The sequence below is a fragment of the Lytechinus variegatus genome, chromosome 1 (assembly GCF_018143015.1).
Source record: "Lytechinus variegatus isolate NC3 chromosome 1, Lvar_3.0, whole genome shotgun sequence".
NCBI classification, from domain to species: domain Eukaryota; kingdom Metazoa; phylum Echinodermata; class Echinoidea; order Temnopleuroida; family Toxopneustidae; genus Lytechinus; species Lytechinus variegatus.
This window is the reverse complement of record NC_054740.1, coordinates 63,442,946-63,462,521: the sequence shown is the minus strand read 5'-3', so window position 1 is coordinate 63,462,521 and position 19,576 is coordinate 63,442,946. Positions and strand designations below refer to the sequence as shown.

The window sequence follows — 19,576 nt, the reverse complement described above, 5'->3', positions numbered from 1 at the left end:
AATTGATAAGTGCATTACACTGTTTGTTTCCAACACAGCTATTCATCATATAACTTTGCTCTTATGTAAATTTGATTCTTTAAATTATTTTTTCTTTATAAAAAAAAAATATTCCTGAGTTATGAAAAATAAATTGCAACTGTATGGAAATGAATAATTTTGGTCACAAAAGTGATATTTTAATGATTTTTAAAGTGTGTGCTATGTGCAGCATCGGCATACCATAGTCCTACCTGTAGATTACCCACAGGCAGGATGGTTGCAGTGAACAAGTGGCGCACAGTAACCCATGCTAGTTCTAGAACTAGCCGTCGACGATCACCCACAATATACGGTATTATACCACACCTCAACATTCGATCGATCGAGGAGATTGAAAATCGGCAAATCAGCCCATATTTCCGTCAGAAAATATGATCAAATGTTATTGCAAAACTAGGTTGTATGATATTTTAAGCATTTTCTGTCATTTTAGACTTAAATAAGATATAAGTTTCATTTTTTCTCCTTGTTTTTGCAATCTTGTTCTGTGTATGGCTCTGTGAATTGGAACTGCAGAAGTATCGTGAAGAATCCAAAACTTATTTGGATGAAGTTTAAAATGAATGGGTGTTCGAAACATTGTGTTGTTTTTTTTTAGAATTCTGCTGCTCAAGCTCACCAGATAAAAGTAATCATTTCTCATAAAATGAGTTTACAGTTTCTTGAGAAGTTCAGAAGGGTTTCCCAAAATAGCTAATGCTGCAACATACATGAACATGCAATATGTTCAGGTGTTTGTGTTTTCCTCATTAACTGTATAAAAAGGATTGTTGTAAAGGAGCAAAAGAGTAAAAAACAAAAATACAACTAAAAATTTTGTTTGCTCTGTTTACAGGAAATTGAGAGCTGCAGATTTCCACTTGGACATCTGACAGGCATCCCACCATGGCTGATGATGGCAATACTGGGGAGGGGGCTCAGTTAGTAGGAGACCCTAGAACGGCACCAGGCCAAGGAGATAAAGCGAGCAAGAAAGACGTTGACTGGGGCAGGTTTGGGCTGAGCGATGAAAGCCATGCCAAGTCCTACACAGAAAGCACATTGACAGGATATGGTGGAGATGGTGGTTACCAGCAGGGGGAGGGTGGACAAAAGATTCAAGAGCTCTTTGATGAACAGCAGGTAAGCCTCTCTTTCTGGGGGGGGAGTCAAATGTCTTGCTGTACACATGCATGGCAAAATTATTTCCAAACACCCCCCTATTAAAATGAGTTTTTCTCTGTGTGCAAAATAACCCCCTTAACAAGTTTTTAGCAGGTTTTATTTACTCATTTTGGCCCCTAAACAAGTTGTCGCCAGAATATGACCAGGAATAAAGCTTGGGAAAAAAAATACCCTAAACATGTTTGGCTAGTCTTAAAAAAAATACCCTAAATACGTTTGACCCTGCGATTGATCATTGACCAGTCTTTCAAACTACCCTTTGAAAATAGATGTATTTGATACCCTTAACGAGTGCACGTGCAACCTGCATTCAAAACTAAAAAACACCCCTTTAAACATGTTTTGGGTCATGCGTGAGTACAACAATATATTTGACTGCCCCCCCGGTTTTTTTGTATTATAAAAGTGAATGAAACCCGTTGAATTCAACTGGTTTTACTTCAATAATAAAGAGAAAATCAAAGATCCTCAAATTGGCCATTCGACCAAGATCTGTGATTTTATACATGTATAGCTTGTTTGTCTGGACCAGATAGTAATTTCAGGAACTTTGTGATTGATATTTATTTAGTGAATTACTGAAAGATATGTTCACAAATATTCAAAAATTTGCCATCGAATGCACAGATTTGAAGAAAATCCAGAGCAAAAACTAATGTTATTATCGGCTCAAGTTTCAGGACAATGGACCCCCATCCTACAACTCACCTATTACATTTCACTTCATAACTTTCTCTTCTATCTCTCACAAGATCTTTGATGTCACAGTATGTACAACTTCCCCATTCCACATTCCACATATTACATTCATGCTAACTAGTAAGACTTTCCAATTGCCCTTGGGTACGGATATATGCAAGATTGACTTTCCATGTTTGTTAGAAAATGGGTTGCTTTTGTAATTACATTTGGCAGGAGTATTACTCATCTTTAGTGATAACTTTAGTTTTCAACTTGTCACTAGCAAATGCCAGGTTCCACTTCTTATTTCAGATTTTATAAGGCTTTTTTTTTCAATTTTACTCTCACCAGCACAAAACATGTGCCATGGGCAAGGTCATAAAAACAGCGTTAAGAGAAAGTTAACTGTATGATAGCAATTTTGTAGCTGAAAACAGGTGGTGACCATAGAATTCTCTTGTTGAATGTCTACTTGTAATAGGTCCTTGATCGTGTAGATCATGTCGTGACAACACAGTCTCCAATTCATTTCTGTGGAAGGTGTGCGGATGTATATATAGCGATAACGACACACGGTCACATTGTCTATACAAGAAATGGTCTTGGCTCATGATTGGCTCAATTGATCAAGTATCAATTGAAAATTATTGAGATTTGGCAATTTTATGCATATATTCATGCGACGCTCTGAAACCTGGAAATCAATTGACTTTGTGCACGTTGTGATAGGTTATATAAACGCTATCAAACACAAAGCATCATTGACACTACCGTAAGTAACGGTGTATTAACCGCACCCGTGTATTAACCGCACCCCCAACTTTGGACTAAAAAAAAAAAAAAATACTTCTCACATTTACATGCATATTTGAGGTACGAAGAAACAAAAACTAAGTTTAAGATTTCAAAGTTAAGTATCCAAAGAGATTACCGGTATGCGGAAATCTGCTGTTCTTGATCAATTCATCTACAAATGTTAGAAAGAAAGAACGGTCCCGCCAATATTGGCCACTTACACACTCACTCACAGTCACAGTGTACACACACACAGAACTGCCATTTCATTGCAAACTACATACAGTAGCAGTCATGCCAATACATCTTATCAAATTATGATCTGTGTCTTTCCCAGCGTAGGAGGAAGAAACATTCACATTTCTTGCATCACAACCTCACAATCACTTTCAGAAATTTGATGTCTTAGCATGAATTTTGGATACAGGATTACAGGAAAGTTCAAGAAACAAAGAAATTGACATTTTTTTCCAGTTGTTTTTTACGGCTTCGTGCCGTCTCTCTCGTGCGTGGTTTACATGGTATCTTATGAAGAGCAAACAGGAAGGAAAAAAACAAGCTGGCGCGAAACGGAACTTTGAATAGCGCCAGCTTAAGTCGCACTATAACCATATTACAACGCAATCTCTAAGTTCACTCAACTCCCGCTCAGCGGTGACAAAATTTTACCGAGTATGCTTGGCGTCCCTTTTAACTTAGCCAGGGAACTTCACTACTTTGAATTGAGAATAAAGTCAAAATTAGTGTCATGAAGGTGGGTGCGTTTGTTTTTGACAATATCTAATTAAGATCGTAATAATTGCTTCCCATTACCCGCGGCTCATACCCCTGTAAACGACATTGCCTGGGCGGCTACGCCCGGCCACTCGATGTGTTGTGAACTGGCAGACATCGTACATGTACGGGAGGGGTTACGGGGGCCGGCTCAAACCCGTCACCGTGTATAAACCGCACCCCCGACTTTTGCTTCTATCCCGCCGAGAAAAAGGTGCGGTTAATACACCGTTACTTACGGTACTTTGCAAAGAAGTAATATGCAACAGATGCAGGAATCAGTAAGAAAATCTGAAAACACCTCTCTTAAATCAATATAGGAAAGTAAAAATTTGTTGATTTTGGAGCTTTATTTTGATGAAGTACTGTGTGAAGCTCTGGTAGGTGTGTCCTGCACATACAGGTCATGATTAGTCAGTCAACTTTACTCAAATGACCTTTGTGATATTGCATTTATGGGCACATATGCATTTTTTCAAGTATTTTCAAATGAAGATGTTACGTACATGTAAGCTTCCCGCAAAGCATTCAAATTCTAAGATCAAAAGCTATTGTATAGACCATGGGCCCATTTCATAAAGAGTTTACAACAACTGTTATAACTTTGCCATTATGGCAACTACCATGGTACCCTTGATTAATATCATTGGCTGCTGCACCCTGTAGCCATGGTAGTTGCCATAATGGCGAAGGTACAGCAGTTGTAACTCTTTATGAAATGGGACAAAGGTGACTAGAATAGTAATTGGATCAACTTGGGCTTGATATGGTTGAGATAGTTCTATTCACTGACTGGTAGACTATTTTTGTGGTTTATCCATAATCATGTGATATATGAAGGGGGTAGGACATATACAGCCAGTTGAGAAGTGGGATAGGGACTGCAAATGTACATGTAGCTGAAGGGGAAATAGTCTAGAGATTCTTAACAATTCCAGAGTCCATTCAGTAGTTTTTATTTATTCAGAATAATGGATTTAATCAGAGGCGACAGAACCAACACAAATATGCAGGGCTCTGATGGGTTTACTGTCTACAGCAACTTGATTATCAGCGGTTGTTAAGGATGAACGTTTGCTTCATGGTCGTGATAAGAATAACATGTATACATTGGATGATTTCAAGTCATGCTTTTCAGACCTTCTTAAAAAAAATAAGGAGAACAAAAAATCGCGCTCCTAAAAAAAAATATTTTTTAATGCTAAAATTTCACATTTTACATCATTAAATCCGATTTATTGAGCTTCACAAAATTATAAATGTGAAGACTGGCTTTTGAAATCTGGAGTTGGTTTTTTTAGCAGCACCTACACCAGCCACAACACCCCCTCATAGTCAAAATGAGACAGGTGTTGGAATTGAACTCAGAAACCATTTATCCCAGTTGTGATGATTAAGCGTGAGTCGATTATCAATTATTTTATTAACCGGCATTCGACAGCTTTAATTTGATCGAACATTAATGCGTCAAATTTTGAAGGCGGGAAAATCAATTTATTTTTTTTTGCTCCAACAATACACACAATAGGCACTGCATGAGAGGGGTAAGCGTTGCAAAAGCAGATGATTGACAGAGCAAAGATTTTTTTTTATCTTCCATGATCACAAAAAAATTAAATGGACCAATGCAGAATTTCCTAAAATATCCAAATCAATGATATTTTCAGGTGACATTATATATGCTTTTGAAATAAAATAATATGAAGGATATGAATCATTCATAGTCGATCAGAACGATTCTCGTTCAACTCGCACTCACAGTCCAGACTTGCACACACACAAAAGCCCCGTAACCGTAGTCCCGTACCCAACCCAGTACACTCACTCTCTCTCTAAATGACAGGTGTGCTTGCTGGCAAACAAATGCTATACTACTACTAGTGGAGAGCATGTACCGTACATGTATCTTGCCTGAGATGTAGTGGGATCGAAAATGAGCTCCAAATTGGTGGCAATTAATATACTAAATTTTCTCTGAATGGTCATTTGAATTGGTATTCTTTGCTGATATCGATTGTCAAGAAAATTTGTGGAATATGAGCTATGACAATGATTTGAGAATTAATCCTCGTATGATTTATAATCCATTATTAATTTTAAACACAAGTGCAGAGCAAGTGATCGAAATAAATATGAATGTCTCAAATCAAGCTCTAAATTTATATGAATGATAACTGGATGTAAATTATTGTTAAATTACTACAATTTTATAACATTCACCCCACCGCTTTGGTGTAGATAGTAATACTAAAAATCAGGCCTCTACAAAATTTTTTTTCGTCACTTGCCCTGTTGGGCAAGTGATGAAAAAATTTGCTCGCCCGATAGAAAAAACTGCTTGCCCAGTTTTTTAAATAATTTTTTCATTATGACGGCACTACTCTTATTTTTATTAAGGTATACTAAATAACAATTGAGAATCATGTCCAGTATAAAAGAACACACATTGAAAAGGATATTTTCAGCAACGTAGCCTGAGTCTTTACGTTTATTTTGGAGAAAAAAATCAATATTTTATGACTATTTAAGGTTAAAAAAAAACCTTCAACAAAAGTTGCTAAAATTTCATATTTTGCATCTTAAAATCCATGAAATGGCTACCTGCGTAACATATTTCCTTAGAATTGCTTTCACTTACCGTAGTTGGAAACTATAAAGAAAGCCAGTGAAAAATGTTCAGCTCTTTATTGACTCGGAAAAAATTATTTTATCATCAAAAGTGGAGTGGCTAAAATTTCACATTTTGCATCTTTAAATCCATGAAATGATCATTTATTTTCCATATTTCCTTGATTAAAAAAAAATCATTTGGAAACCATCAAGTCTTTTCTTCATCATTTTATGATGTTCCACTCGGTCAATAATTTTATCTACATGTTTTTACATGCTACTTTTGTTTTCTATTTTGAGGAATACCTGTTCACTTATTAATGAATTATTATTAACATTGTTTAATATTGTATGATTTTAAGTAATTTTTTTCACTATGCTTAGAATCTTGGGTGTGTGTCTGTGTGTGTGCGTGTGTTTGTGTGTGACTGTGAGTTGAACTTTGATAAATGAATTCAATATCTAATTTCTACTTCGCCTATTCCAGTACAATAACCTGTACTCGGCCATGTAATAAAGGCCCACATACCCTAACTTTTCCTGAAGTTCTTTGAAAACGCAGACTTCTACGAAAATTGCATTTCTCTATGGGGGAGTCTAAATTTGGTGAGAATGTATTCATTAATAACTTAAATATACATGACAATGAAGAAATCATCAAACTTTATTGGAAGTTTTGAATAATATACCCGAAATGTAAACTCTGTCTGAAACAGAAAATCACCATCATTGAGGCCTTTACTGAGCGAATTGTCCCCCAGAGCTCTGGCAGAGAAACAGAGCTCAGACTGGCTTGGTAGTATGCGCACGTGTGTGAGCCTCCCGCCGGCCTTGTAAAATAGATGAAGCTTTGTTTGATGATTTATTGTCTGATATTTACCTCATCCCCTCAAAAAGGGAAACAAATGAATTTTAAATTATAATTAACAAATACGGCAAGTTATTTTGGATGTTTAATAGGCCGTTTTGAAAAGCAAAGCCGAATGACATGACAACTCACCAATGCGAGGTTACTAGACTCTGTGATTTATTTCCTGTGTAATTCTAATTATTTCATCACAGAATTGTGATATCGGAAGGGGGAAAATGTGCATTAGAAATTGCACATGGTGGTAGTCATAACGGACCCCTATACTACATTCAACTGTTTCCCGGCCATTGCGTTGATTTTTTTCATACCTGGTACCATGTATGGAAATACGTGGTACAGAAAAAATAACGCAATTTCGGAATTTGAAACTGCGCTACTCGCTATTTTTTAAGGCTGATTCATGATTTTGAGTGTGGATTTTGGATGATTTATGGAAGAACGAGGTACGGTACAGAAAAAAAAGACGCAACAACCACTTGCCCGATCGGGCAATTGACTTTGAGAGGTGCTTGCCGCACGTCATTTTCACTTGCCCCGGGCAAGCGGGCAAGCGGGTTTGTCGCGCCCTGCTAAAGATAATGGTATGGTTGGCACAGTTATGTTCATATGGAAGTATTAAAGGTAAATGCTAGTTTTGGTAACGATTTTAAAATGAGTTTGTACAGAATCCAATGAAATGACCACCAAAGTGTCTGGTTGTATAAATAAAACGCATGTGCCAAAGGATTCTGGAAGAAATTGTGTAGTTGATGAGAAATTAGCAAATAAGCACAGGATTTGGGTAGAGCGTCGGGCCGACGCTCTAAGCAATAATTATACATTGTCCCATGTGCGCTTATCTGTGTTGGGGATCTTTTTCAGCGTAGATTTCAAGATTCACAAAGTTCAGTTAATGTAACTGTACCAGATCTAGATCCTCGATGATATACTGACAATTAAGCCTTGTTTTACAGACTTTCTCATGAAATCAGTGTTTACTGCAACTACTGGAATTTCTCTTTAATACTGTCATTATTCTTATTTTTTAAATTTTGAAATTTATATAAATGATAACTGGATGTAAGTTATTGTTCAATTATTTATGATTTAATAAGATTCTTTGGCCATACTAAAAATCTTGGTAATGTCGGCAAAGCTACATGTTACATGTATGTTCAAATGGAATTAATAGTGTCATTTTTATTGTCTCGCCCACCAGAGGTGAAAGCGAGATTTAGGGATCCAAATGTCATCCGTCCGTCTCAAATATTATGACACATTACTCTGCAACCGTGAGTCACTTATCAACCAAACTTAGATGTTAGATGTACTTAGGGGACCTGCATGTTATGCTGCAGTCGGAGGTCACATGGTATTAAGATCAAAGGTAATTTTCAGGTCAACGTCAAAGTTTACATGCAAGTCTCTCTAATGACACATAACTCTACATCTGTAAGGCAATTTGAAATCAATCTTGGGTTGAAGCTGTACTTAGGAGACCTGCATTGTGTTTGTAGGTCACATGGTAAGGTTAAAGGTCATTTTAAGGTCAACATTAAAGTTTACTTGCAAGACTCTAACGACAAATTTTATTCCATCCCAGTTATTTCACAATGAACTTTTGATACAATTTTGTTGCGTGCCCCTGCAAATCGCCATATTTCTGGTCATTTTCACAAGTGGGCAAGACACCGCTTGTGCCTTGTCTTTTCCAACAAAGCTTGATGAATGCTGAATTTACATGCACACATTGTTAACGAAATTGATGATAAAATGGAGGGATGGTGGTGCTTTATGATAAATTGATGATGATGAAAAGGGCACCTGTGAACTTCATATTGATTATTTGATACCTCTTGTTTGTACTTGTTTATTCTTGAACCAAAATTCGCCTCGTGCAATTGCTGCTCATTGCATTATTTTGTATTAGAAGTTTTCGATGGGATAAATCAGAATGTAAAAAAAGGATCATGGACTGCATCGGAAAAAAAATACCCTCATGAAACAATGTATTACTTCAGATTTGTGTTTCTTTTAATGATGTATAAATCCTAGAAAAAATCTCCTCCTTGTATAATCCCTGTTAATTGTGCAATTAGTAGTGGAGTGCGATCTTCCATTGATTGAGTGAGTGTGTGCCGTGTCAGTGAAGTAGTAGTTGTTGTGCAGTGCTGTGCAATGGTGTGTCAAGACAGCTTGTGTCATGTGCAAATGGTTTCAAATTTATTGTAAAGGGATACTACAGGCTGAAAATAATATGATTGGTCAATGTTTGATATTCAAAGAAAAACATTAAAAAAATATGAAATCCTTTAATAATGTAAGGGACACATTGTTCAAGGAAAGCACATATTTTGCATACATGTAATTAATGAACTGATCATCAACTTTCTTATCAATTGCAAATTAAACCAGACCTGAGAGAGTCCATGTCCATTATTAAAGCAACTACATGTAGGTGAAACATTAATCAAATTAATTTCAGGTAAATATTTTTTTAGATGAAACCTGTCCCATACATAAGGCACTAAATTTTGAAATGCAACGAGAGCATCCACATTTTTGTAAATTTGCATAGTTTACATATTGTAAATTAATTCTTTAACTCTTTGGCTACAATATCATTGCAATGGATTGAAGTCAAATGAATTTTTGACATCTGACGGGCATTACCTTGGACAACATGGGGTCTGACTCCATGATGGTGGACATCAGATCAGGGCCCCGTCTTACAAAGAGTTACAATTGATCTGATCAATCACAACTGTGGACGGCCAGCAACGTCAACATCTATTATGCATGTTTGTTCAAAATACTTTTATATGCATTCATCGTTTTCTTGAAAATTCACTGCGCTTCTCTTTGTATAGAAAGGTCATTGTGCAAATTTTTTTTGTAGAAGAAAATTATGACACTGATGGATTTCCATAGAGTTACGTTTAATCAGATCAATCGTAGCTCTTTGTAAGTCGGGGCCAGGGTGCATGCATTGATGATCATGCAGCTAGCTGGCTGCACTACCGTGCCCGTATCGCGCTAACCCTGCATGCTGGTAGCTTGCAGCCTGCTCATTCTACATGGCAGGGGCAAGGTGATACTTCTTTGTAGATTTGTTCTTGAAGGACATCATAGGAAAAATCGGCCAGCTGGCTACCTTCCACTCCACTTTACACGGCCGTTTAATTTTTGCCCACATTAGAAATTTACACTTTCACGCCACTTACACAGCCTTTTACATGTATACACGCCCAATAGTTGTACTAATATTAGTGCACATGTAAAAAATGTAGGATCTTCAACAACAAAATTTGTACAAGAACTGAAATGTCAAAGGTTTCATGATGCCAGATTTTCTCCTTTTCAAATACCGGTACTCATTTTAAATACAGTTTGAATATTTATTGAGCTCTGATAGCATTGTGTAAACATACACTGTACATATTTGACAGAAATGCATACTGATTCTATGAGTTCATTAAAGGTCACACTTTTCACTGCATACATTGTATTGGATAATCTGAACAAACTAGGATTCATGAATTCTTAATTTGTGATTATACATGTACATGTATATGTGCTGTACTATGGATACATTTTTTTTTATCTTCACATTTACAATTAAAGAATATATGTGAGAATAACACTTTTATTGCAATACTCTGTAGAAAGTCCATGTAAATATTTTTTTCTTGATCTTCACAAAATTATTTATATGTCAGAATAACACATGAATTGAATTGGATATATACTCTGTAGAAAGTCCATGTACATATATTTTTTTGATCTTCACAGTTACAATGAAAGAAATTATTTTTTATGTCAGAATAACACTTAAATTGCAATGGATATACTCTGTAGAAAGTCCATATTTTTTCTTGATCATCAATTACAATTAAAGAAATTATTCATGTCAGAATAACACTTTAATTGCAATGGATATACTCTGTAGAAAGTCCATGTACATATTTCTTTTCTTGATCTTCACATTTACAATGTAAGAAATTATTTTTATGTCAGAATAACACTTTAATTGCAATTGATATACTCTAGAAAGTTCATGTACATGTACATATTTTTTTTTCTTGATCTTCACATTTACAATTAAAGAAATGTATTTCAGAACAACACTTTAAATGCAATGGATACATACTCTGTAGAAAGTACATTTACATATTTTGTTTTCTTGATCTTCACATTTACAATTTAAGAAATTATTTATTATATACATGCATGTCAGAATAACATTTTAAAATGCAATGGATATGTATACTCTGTAGAATGTCCATTTACATATTTTTTTTCTTGATCTTCACAATTACAATTTAGGAAATCATCTATGTACATGTCAAAATAACACTTTAATTGCAATGGACATGTACTCTTTACATGTACAGAACATAGTCCATGTACATACATGTACATAGGCTACATGTACATACATGTATACATAGACAAGAGAAAATATTGCACTGTGCACAGTCAGTCTATATCTACTCAAGACTGGAGTAGTGTGTAAGCCTAGTACATACATGTATGTAGCATGAGTGTGCTGCTAGCGAGCTTATTACATTTTAGCATCCTACCTATATTATACCCACAGTGACCTCACGATGCTCTCGGTATGACGTCAATCTGCAAATCAGTGAATACAGCATACTGTAGTAAATACTAGTAAATTGCATTTACAGTATGCTCTCAAGGAATTGAAAAAAAATGTACATGTAGATCTACCATTCATACTTAACTTGGGCTAAAACATGAATATCTGAAAGAGTATGTTTGTGTTTACAAATCTCGGAAGGGATAATGATGCATAATGATTATGATGATGATGATACATTGTAAATGATTATGATGACAATGATGATAATAGTATGGGATTGATCATATTGATGATGGCAGCTCTAATGATAATGATATTGATGATGATGATGATGATGATGATGTGTTCTTTCCTTTTGCATGTATACATTTTACATACTGTCTTTGATCACAGGATTCCACAAATTCACATATAAATCACAAAAGTACAATGTATATAGTCTACCTGTCAGTGATGCTTTTCCAACCATATTGCACAAATATTCATCATGTTTTTTCAGACACATTGCAGTGAATCACATCAAACAATATTGTATTTCAAGTATTTGGTCTACTCATGTTGACACATGTAAACGCCTACAGTCAATGTGTAATTCTATGAAATCTTTATGATTATTTGGTTTAGCTTAACATTGAATTTTATTTCCTTTGTCATTTTATTAAAGAATTAGCTGTCAATGATTACATAAATTTAATGAAACATCAATGTGAGTTGAAAGAAAACATGGTTTTCCTATTAATCGTATGTAGTTTTTAAAAATCTGTTACATAGTCGCGTAATACTATCATATTAGGTATTATGATAGCAGATAGTGCAATTTGCAGTTTGTATCCAAAGTATCCTTTTTAACAATGTTGTAAGGTACTACATACTGTACACACTCTTCAATATCATACATGCACTGATTGTCAGGATCTACATGTACATGTACTGTGTGATGAATGAATGCCCCGTATACAGTACACAACGTGAGTTGGGTTCAATCAATATATTTCACACAACTCACTGTGTTGTGCCATTCATTATAAAATACTCTGAGCAAAGCATATGTCACCCAGGCTGCCCAGGCAGGGGTTTAGCCTATTAAACCGTATGCTGTTATTATCCGAGATATCCATTTGTGTTGGAGTAAAATTCATTAAACCAGCCACTGTTCATTGATTATCATTGATCTACAGAGATTACATAAAGCGTGCACAAAATTCATGTCATCTAGCATTGTGTATGTTGTCCATAACAATTTACCATCATAAACTATTCAATATACTGTTATACATTGTATGTTTCAAATTTCAAATGAAAAAAAAACATATACTGTACATTGTATAAACATAACCCTCATTATTATATGCATAATGCCATGTACATGTATGGCATTATGGCATTATGCATTTTATAATGAAGGCTATATCCTTGTACATTCTATATATATATGTCAGGGCTGCCAACCTTTGAGAAGAGTTTGGAGTGAGACATTGCGAGGGAGCGAAGCGACCAAGCCCGAGGGCTCCGCGCGCCCGAGGGGGGGATGGTGTGGAAGGGGGGTGTCCACCCTTCCACGGTAGGGAGCTTTTACAATTTTGCAATTTAAATGGTGCAATCTGGCACATACTTTAAACTCTGATTCCATAAATACATAAGGCGGGATTCAAATAAGTTAATTGATTATTTTTAATGAAGTTCACTTACCTTGAAAAAAATCCACATTTTTAAGTGCATTATTCCATATCAACTCTCTTTATAATAGCAGTGAAACCTCAACCTGTGATTATCTGCTGCTCCCAAAGACAATACTAGAACAAGTGGTCATTATGATGGCTGTCCATACTGGGTGTCAATTAGCAAAGCCATTTCCCTACCTCTCATATCCACTTAAATTAATCTAATGGGCTTTGTTGTAACTGGAGGTTGCTCTCTGCGACGCCATCAGCCTGTGATTATCTGCTACTCCCCAAGACGATACTAGAACAAGTGGTCATTATGATGGCTGTCCATACTGGGTGTCAATTAGCAAAGCCTTTTCCCTACCTCTCATCCAGTTAAATTAATCTAATGGGCTTTGTTGTAACTGGAGGTTGCTCTCCGCGACGCCATCAGTACCTCTGCTGGTGGCTCAAACTTGAAACAGGGCTCCGATGCTGCCATCTTGATCGTCATGATGGAGCTGAGCGTTCCATGGAGGGAATTCCTGGTGTCTGTCTTGTTTAGACCGATGGAAGAAAAAACCCGCTCAGCATCAGCATTGCTGTGGGGAAGACAGAGCACCAGTTGAGTCACCTTAATGAGCCTCAAAAACTTTGGCCGTCCAGTTACCTCGTTCTTCAGCGAAGACAGGTGGACCCACAGCTTGTCAGTTTGAAGAAATTCACCTTCTGCATCTTTGATCTGCTACTCCCCAAGACAATACTAGAACAAGTGGTCATTATGATGGCTGTCCATACTGGGTGTCAATTAGCAAAGCCATTTCCCTACCTCTCATCCAGTTAAATTAATCTAATGGGCTTTGTTGTAACTGGAGGTTGCTCTCCGTGACGCCATCAGTACCTCTGCTGGTGGCTCAAACTTGAAACAGGGCTCCGATGCTGCCATCTTGATCGTCATGATGGAGCTGAGCGTTCCATCTAAGTGGAGGGAATTCCTGGTGTCTGTCTTGTTTAGACCGAAGACAGGTGGACCCACAGCTTGTCAGTTTGAAGAAATTCACCTTCTGCATCTTTGATCTCCTTCCACTGTCTGGAAGACACCTCATGATCATCCATCATCTGATAGTCTGTAAACTCTTCCTGCATCTTGTCCTGATCTTGTGGACTATCAAAGGGCAGTAGGTGCTTGTACCTAAAATAAAAAAGAAATTAAAAAAAAAACTCTGAAACCAAAATACACCTCTTTATTATTCCCTATTAGCATTATAATAAGAGATAAATGTGCACATTCTGAAAATTTATTTGATTTATTTTGCAACGACATCTCAGATCTGAACTAGCAATATCATCTCAAGATTCAAATCAAAGACTGATCTGATTCAAAATTAAAGGTTAAGACAGGCATCTCTGCATTTTGATATGACAATATTGACATACCTGTCTACAAAGAAGAGCACATCATCAATTGATGCTTCCATCTTCTGGTGCCAGTCAACGAAGGTAGCATGTTGCAGGACCGGCTCATCAAGGGGGAGACGTGAGAGGGCGTACGAAACTGCCTCACAGAAGAAGCCCCTAACACCAGCAAAGAACTTTTTTACCTGTGTTTGACTGATGTCTCCACCTTCCAGCAGCCGGTTCAATGTTACGCGAGTGGTGAAGCCAATAGTTAGCTTGCTATCTGCATTGACAATAAGTAAGCAATGAACTTATATTTAGCCCTATTTCCAATTGAATAATTCCATGCATATTATCCAAAAAATTTTGTGTTAAAATAATCATCTAATTTCAAGATATCTCATTTAGAAATGCAACGGTCCTTCATTGTGATGAAATAACAGTCATGTTGAGTATAGAAGGTAAGCCATATATGTGTATGTTTGTAACTGTACATCATGACAGAAAACAAGGGTACATACCAGGTAGCTGGATCTCCTGTGATTGGTACTGGATGTCTGACACCCTGACGTCCTTGATTTTCTCAGGTTTAATGAACTTGCTCATAAGCTTCCGGATGTACAGATGCATCTGTGGATTATAATAGAAAATTGATCTCAATATATATAATAAAAACAATAATAATCATAATAATAAAGTACTTCTGGAGACCATTATATTAATGATCTCCATTTTTTTAATGTATTCATTGGAAGAAATATAAACAAACTGAGGTTTAAATTTATTGTTTATTTTCAGATAAACTGCAGCCTACACACCTGTTTGTGCAAAAGATGTACGGTGGAGCTTTGCCGTTGGAGCAGAAGGTTGAAATTTGTAAACGCTGGCAAGGTTGCCTGGTAGAACATCAGGTGAAGCTCCGTCATTGGGTCAGAGAACAGTTGTTGTAGCCGCTTGAAGCGAGCCTGGCTATCATCTGCCAAAAGAGATAGCAAATAGGGTTATGGTTGTATGAAATCACTTTATAGAAGAAAAATAAACAATACATGTAGCATTAAAATTATGTGGATTGTTATTATTTACATTTTACCATAAAAATATGCACATACAAAGTAAAAGATATAAAATAGAGGAAGATAGGTCAGAGTGGTATGTGGGTCACGATGAACAAAAAGGGAAGTTCTTCCCTGTTGCGCGCAGGCATGTGAACCCTCAATTGAAAGAAAGTGTTAAATGTTAATACATGTACATGTACATATTTCATCTGTACCAATATATAGAAGAAAACTGTTTGATGGTCGATAAATTTAATGTACTCACTGTTCGATTTAAAGTAGCTTGCCAGTGAAGTGTAGAGTTTCAAGGTCCGATCAACTGCCTTTTCAAGACTCAGCCATCTTGTTTGAACATAGTTTATGACCTCCAAGTACTGGGTGTCACAAAACTGGCAAAATTCTGATGAAGAAAATAGGAGATTCAAAATTACTGGGATTTAGGATTCATGATGTTTTGATATTTACCTTGCTCTTATATTAACAAATTGTTTCAAGAATGTGTATTATATTGACATTGTTTTTTTGTTGTTTGTATCTTTGAATTTATTTTAATTAATTGTGAAAAATAAAATGAACTGAACTAAAATATAGTTCTGGAGAATTTTAGCACTGGCATACCCTCAAGTCCAGCCTTCCTCTTCATGCTTCCCTTGAACCAATAGACTAGATCTACTGCCATATCTTCCACTTCAAAGTTTGTCACCTGCAAAATAGCAATAAGTAGAAATCAATTCATATAATGACTCGTGTGTGTTTAATCTTAATCATTTTAACATGATACATTCATGTCATTGTAATTAAATCTAAAGTTGTTTAATTTTTTGGCAAATGTTTATTACTGTAACTTATATTCTGTTTGCTCTTTTAAAAAGAGCAAACAGAATTGAATTGAAATATTGTGTTGTGGATATAATTCAGATGATACGTTTACACATGTCACACTCATTGTATTTTCATATCAAGTAAAAAAAATTAAAGAAAAGAAAAGAATAATAATTACCTTTGCATAGGCATTTCCAGCCGCTTGTGCGTTGTTATGGACCATGTGTGCTGGACAGCCATGGACGTAAACATCGGGGTTAACGTGCAGCACTCTGGATTTAATGGAATTCCTTACTCCCATGTTGACACTCGCATTGTCAAGAGACAGGGCAATACAATTATGCCAAGGAATCTCCTCCGATGAGAACACCTCGTCCATCTTACTGAAGATAGTTTGTGCTGTCGCCGCAGCTGAGCCACTTGTTGTGCACATGTCCAGAAATCGGTACACTACTCCTTGATTAATGTCAAAAAGTTTGACAGTCATAGGGTTCATCTTTTCCAAGCCTGAGATAAGACAAAAGAAAAGTTTTTTTTTAGTTGTATGAGTTTTAGGATTGAATAATAATCTACTATACTCGTAAATTTTCTTTTGAGTAGGGATGTCAGGGGATTTTCTTTCAGGAGATATATCTAATTGAATCGTATTTTAAAAACAATCACATATTTGGTCCTTGAAAGTACATCAAAAGATGTGTTTTTAATGTGAGAATGATAATTGTCAACGTTTGTTGTTTTGTTGTTTCTTGTTTTTTTTTATTAAATGAAGGCTTTCATTTTGATTTTATGGTGTTTTATATCACTTCAAATCTTAAATTTATATATTGTGTAAGGTTACCAGTGTCATTTGAACCATCTGTCGACAGGGAGAACGGCTGCTCTCGTAGCTGCTTTACCAGCTGATGATGGAAGTATGGAGCAAGTGCGCCGTTAACAATGCATGTAGTCTTAGTCCGTGCCGACCGGTACCCTGCGGCCGTGGGGGAGTCTGGAAAACACTCTTTCATAAGTGGGCTCAGGTGATCCGAGAAGGCCAGCGGTATGTTGTGCTCCACTATTGACATGGCCATTTTGACTTCTGCTCTGCGGATCTGGAAAGAGATATATAAATAACTAAATAAATACATATATTTGTAATTGTTACACACTATCAGTGCAATTAAACAAAAATTCTTCTTTGCATATCATTTTGGGAAATTGCAATCAACAACTTATCACCTATCACAATAAACCATTTTTATTTCATTTATATTTCTGCATATTTATTTTGTAAGGCATCAAACCATTTAAAACCAATTGAGTGTGGAAAAATTTGTGCTCTCTATTCCATTTTGATTGTGTCATTGCGCTATAATGTTCCCCCTCCCCAAACTGACAAGACTCAAAATTCTTCAGGATTATTAGGATTAATTTATTGCCACGAGTAATAATTGATGCCAGAATGAAATGGTGAATAAAAATACCATCAATCATATATTACTTGATACTTGCCTTGGTCTCCGCACTTGACATTTCCCTGCTACACATATGCGTGAAAAGACTTTGGTTAGTTTTTCGTAGGGTCTCCCTCTCTTTGTGACCCTTACTTTTTATGTGGCGCTTTACATCACTGATCCCTTGATGCCGACAGGAACACTCCTGCATACAGACACTGCATCTAAAGTAACCTACTGTGGCCCCCATCGTTATAAATGGCCACAATTTTGACCACTCCTGTTTGAACGATGAGTGGTACATGGCTGCACCTTTCTGTTTCTGTTTCGACCCGGTCACCTTTGCCTTCTTGACCGCCTGGGCATTGGTATCATCATCACCAGAACTGCTGTCTATGTCCATCTGCATCTTCTCACGTACTCGTGACATAAAATGACCTAAAGTGAAACAAAGTATTCCAGGTATCAGGTATTGTTTTGCCTTTCTTTAATGTGTTACTTGCTCGCCCCCACCCTAACTAAAATCTCCCCTCCAGCCCCCACGTAGGCCTACTATGTTAAAGTCTAAGCCAACCTTGATTTAATAAATCAACAAGTTTTTAATGCTGAAGCACCAAGGGAAGGCTATGCTGACCCCTGTTTCTAACTCATATAAAAAAAGAAAACTAAAATTAAGGGTCCAGTTTGAGGGCACTTCAAACAAATAAGACCAGTGATGTAATGCCCCCCCCCACCAAAAAAAAGGGAGACATAATATTTGGCCCCCTCAAAATCGTTGGCTCATTACGCCACTGGGACTAAGATGTACTAAAGCGGGGGGGGGGGGGGGGCGTGTTCCCCCCTAAATTTGTGGGGGCACGCTTCCGCCCCCTAGAATTAGGCAAAATAGGCAACAATCAGGAGTGATAACCTTTTTTTGGCTTGTTTATTTTTTCTCTGTGCCCCCCCAAAAAAAAATCAGGTGGACTACCCCCCCCTAAATTTCAGATGGACCACCCCCTAAAATTTTGTTTGATAACCTTTTTTGCTGCATCCCTCCCTAAATTTCAAGACCCTCTAAACATTTTGTTAGATGACACATATATGGAACAATCGGTACAATGACCTTTTAATTGTTTCCTGCACCCCCCCCCCTAAATTTTGTTACTTCCGCTGCCACTACTATTCATCATCTGGTCATTATTATTTTGTCAATTATTCACTAGAATTGAGTTTAAGATACCAATTTACGAAAATATAGGTTCTTGAATTATACAGAATACACCCAACATGCACTAGTCACACAGACTAAATAAAAATTAAAATACTTTAACATCTAACGCAGATCGTCAGCCACACCGTCGATCTAAGTTAGGTCGACGCTCGTGTAGTGGTACAGAGACAGTCAGTGTCACCCTCAATCACACTCGTTTTAGAGAAAAATTTAATCAAAATTTCGTTCTCAATAGAATACACACAACATAGTTCATAGCACTATATCAATTTATACAAGCATCCTTCCAAAGTCATTCTTACTATCATAATAATGCCATATAAAGCCTGATAAAAACATATTTTCAAGACAAGACACAACTTACCTACCGGCTGAAATCTGAAGTAGAAGTACGTACCGGTATACTAAGTTGCGCCGGCGCGGCATCCCAGCGCCGTGCCGGTGCCGGCCGGGCCGGCGGGCTATCGCATGGCATGGCTGCTGGCATTGCATT

The 19,576-nt window shown here is 36.7% G+C and overlaps 2 protein-coding genes across 3 annotated transcripts in view; one reads left to right on the top strand and one right to left on the bottom strand.

The window, feature by feature from the left end:
- LOC121419476 (solute carrier family 12 member 8-like) overlaps positions 1–19,576 on the top strand; it is a 58,580-nt gene that overhangs the window by 1,974 nt on the left and 37,030 nt on the right. For both annotated transcript variants that reach the window (XM_041613943.1, XM_041613937.1), the window contains exon 2: positions 878–1,164. In XM_041613943.1, the coding sequence (XP_041469877.1) occupies positions 928–1,164 (237 nt within the window). In that variant the 5' untranslated portion in view covers positions 878–927. The remainder of the gene's footprint in view (positions 1–877; positions 1,165–19,576) is intronic.
- On the bottom strand, positions 13,187–18,567 carry LOC121419504. Its single transcript, XM_041613957.1, has 8 exons — positions 17,276–18,567; positions 16,234–16,944; positions 15,881–16,015; positions 15,379–15,536; positions 15,082–15,190; positions 14,600–14,843; positions 14,224–14,354; positions 13,187–13,897 (listed from the first exon to the last, which is right to left on the bottom strand). Exons 2-8 carry the CDS (start codon positions 16,292–16,294, stop codon positions 13,569–13,571), a joined length of 1,167 nt encoding a protein of 388 aa, XP_041469891.1. The 5' UTR covers positions 16,295–16,944; positions 17,276–18,567; the 3' UTR covers positions 13,187–13,568.

What these genes read in the sequence shown, in the direction of transcription:
- LOC121419504 (XM_041613957.1), bottom strand. Translation starts at nt 16,294, where the DNA reads ATGGCAGTAGATCTAGTCTATTGGTTCAAGGGAAGCATGAAGAGGAAG. An exon ending in TACATCTTTTGCACAAACAG is followed by an intron (nt 15,191 to 15,378) that starts GTGTGTAGGCTG and finishes TATAATCCACAG; the next exon opens with ATGCATCTGTACATCCGGAA. An exon ending in GTGCTCTTCTTTGTAGACAG is followed by an intron (nt 14,355 to 14,599) that starts GTATGTCAATAT and finishes TTTTTATTTTAG; the next exon opens with GTACAAGCACCTACTGCCCT.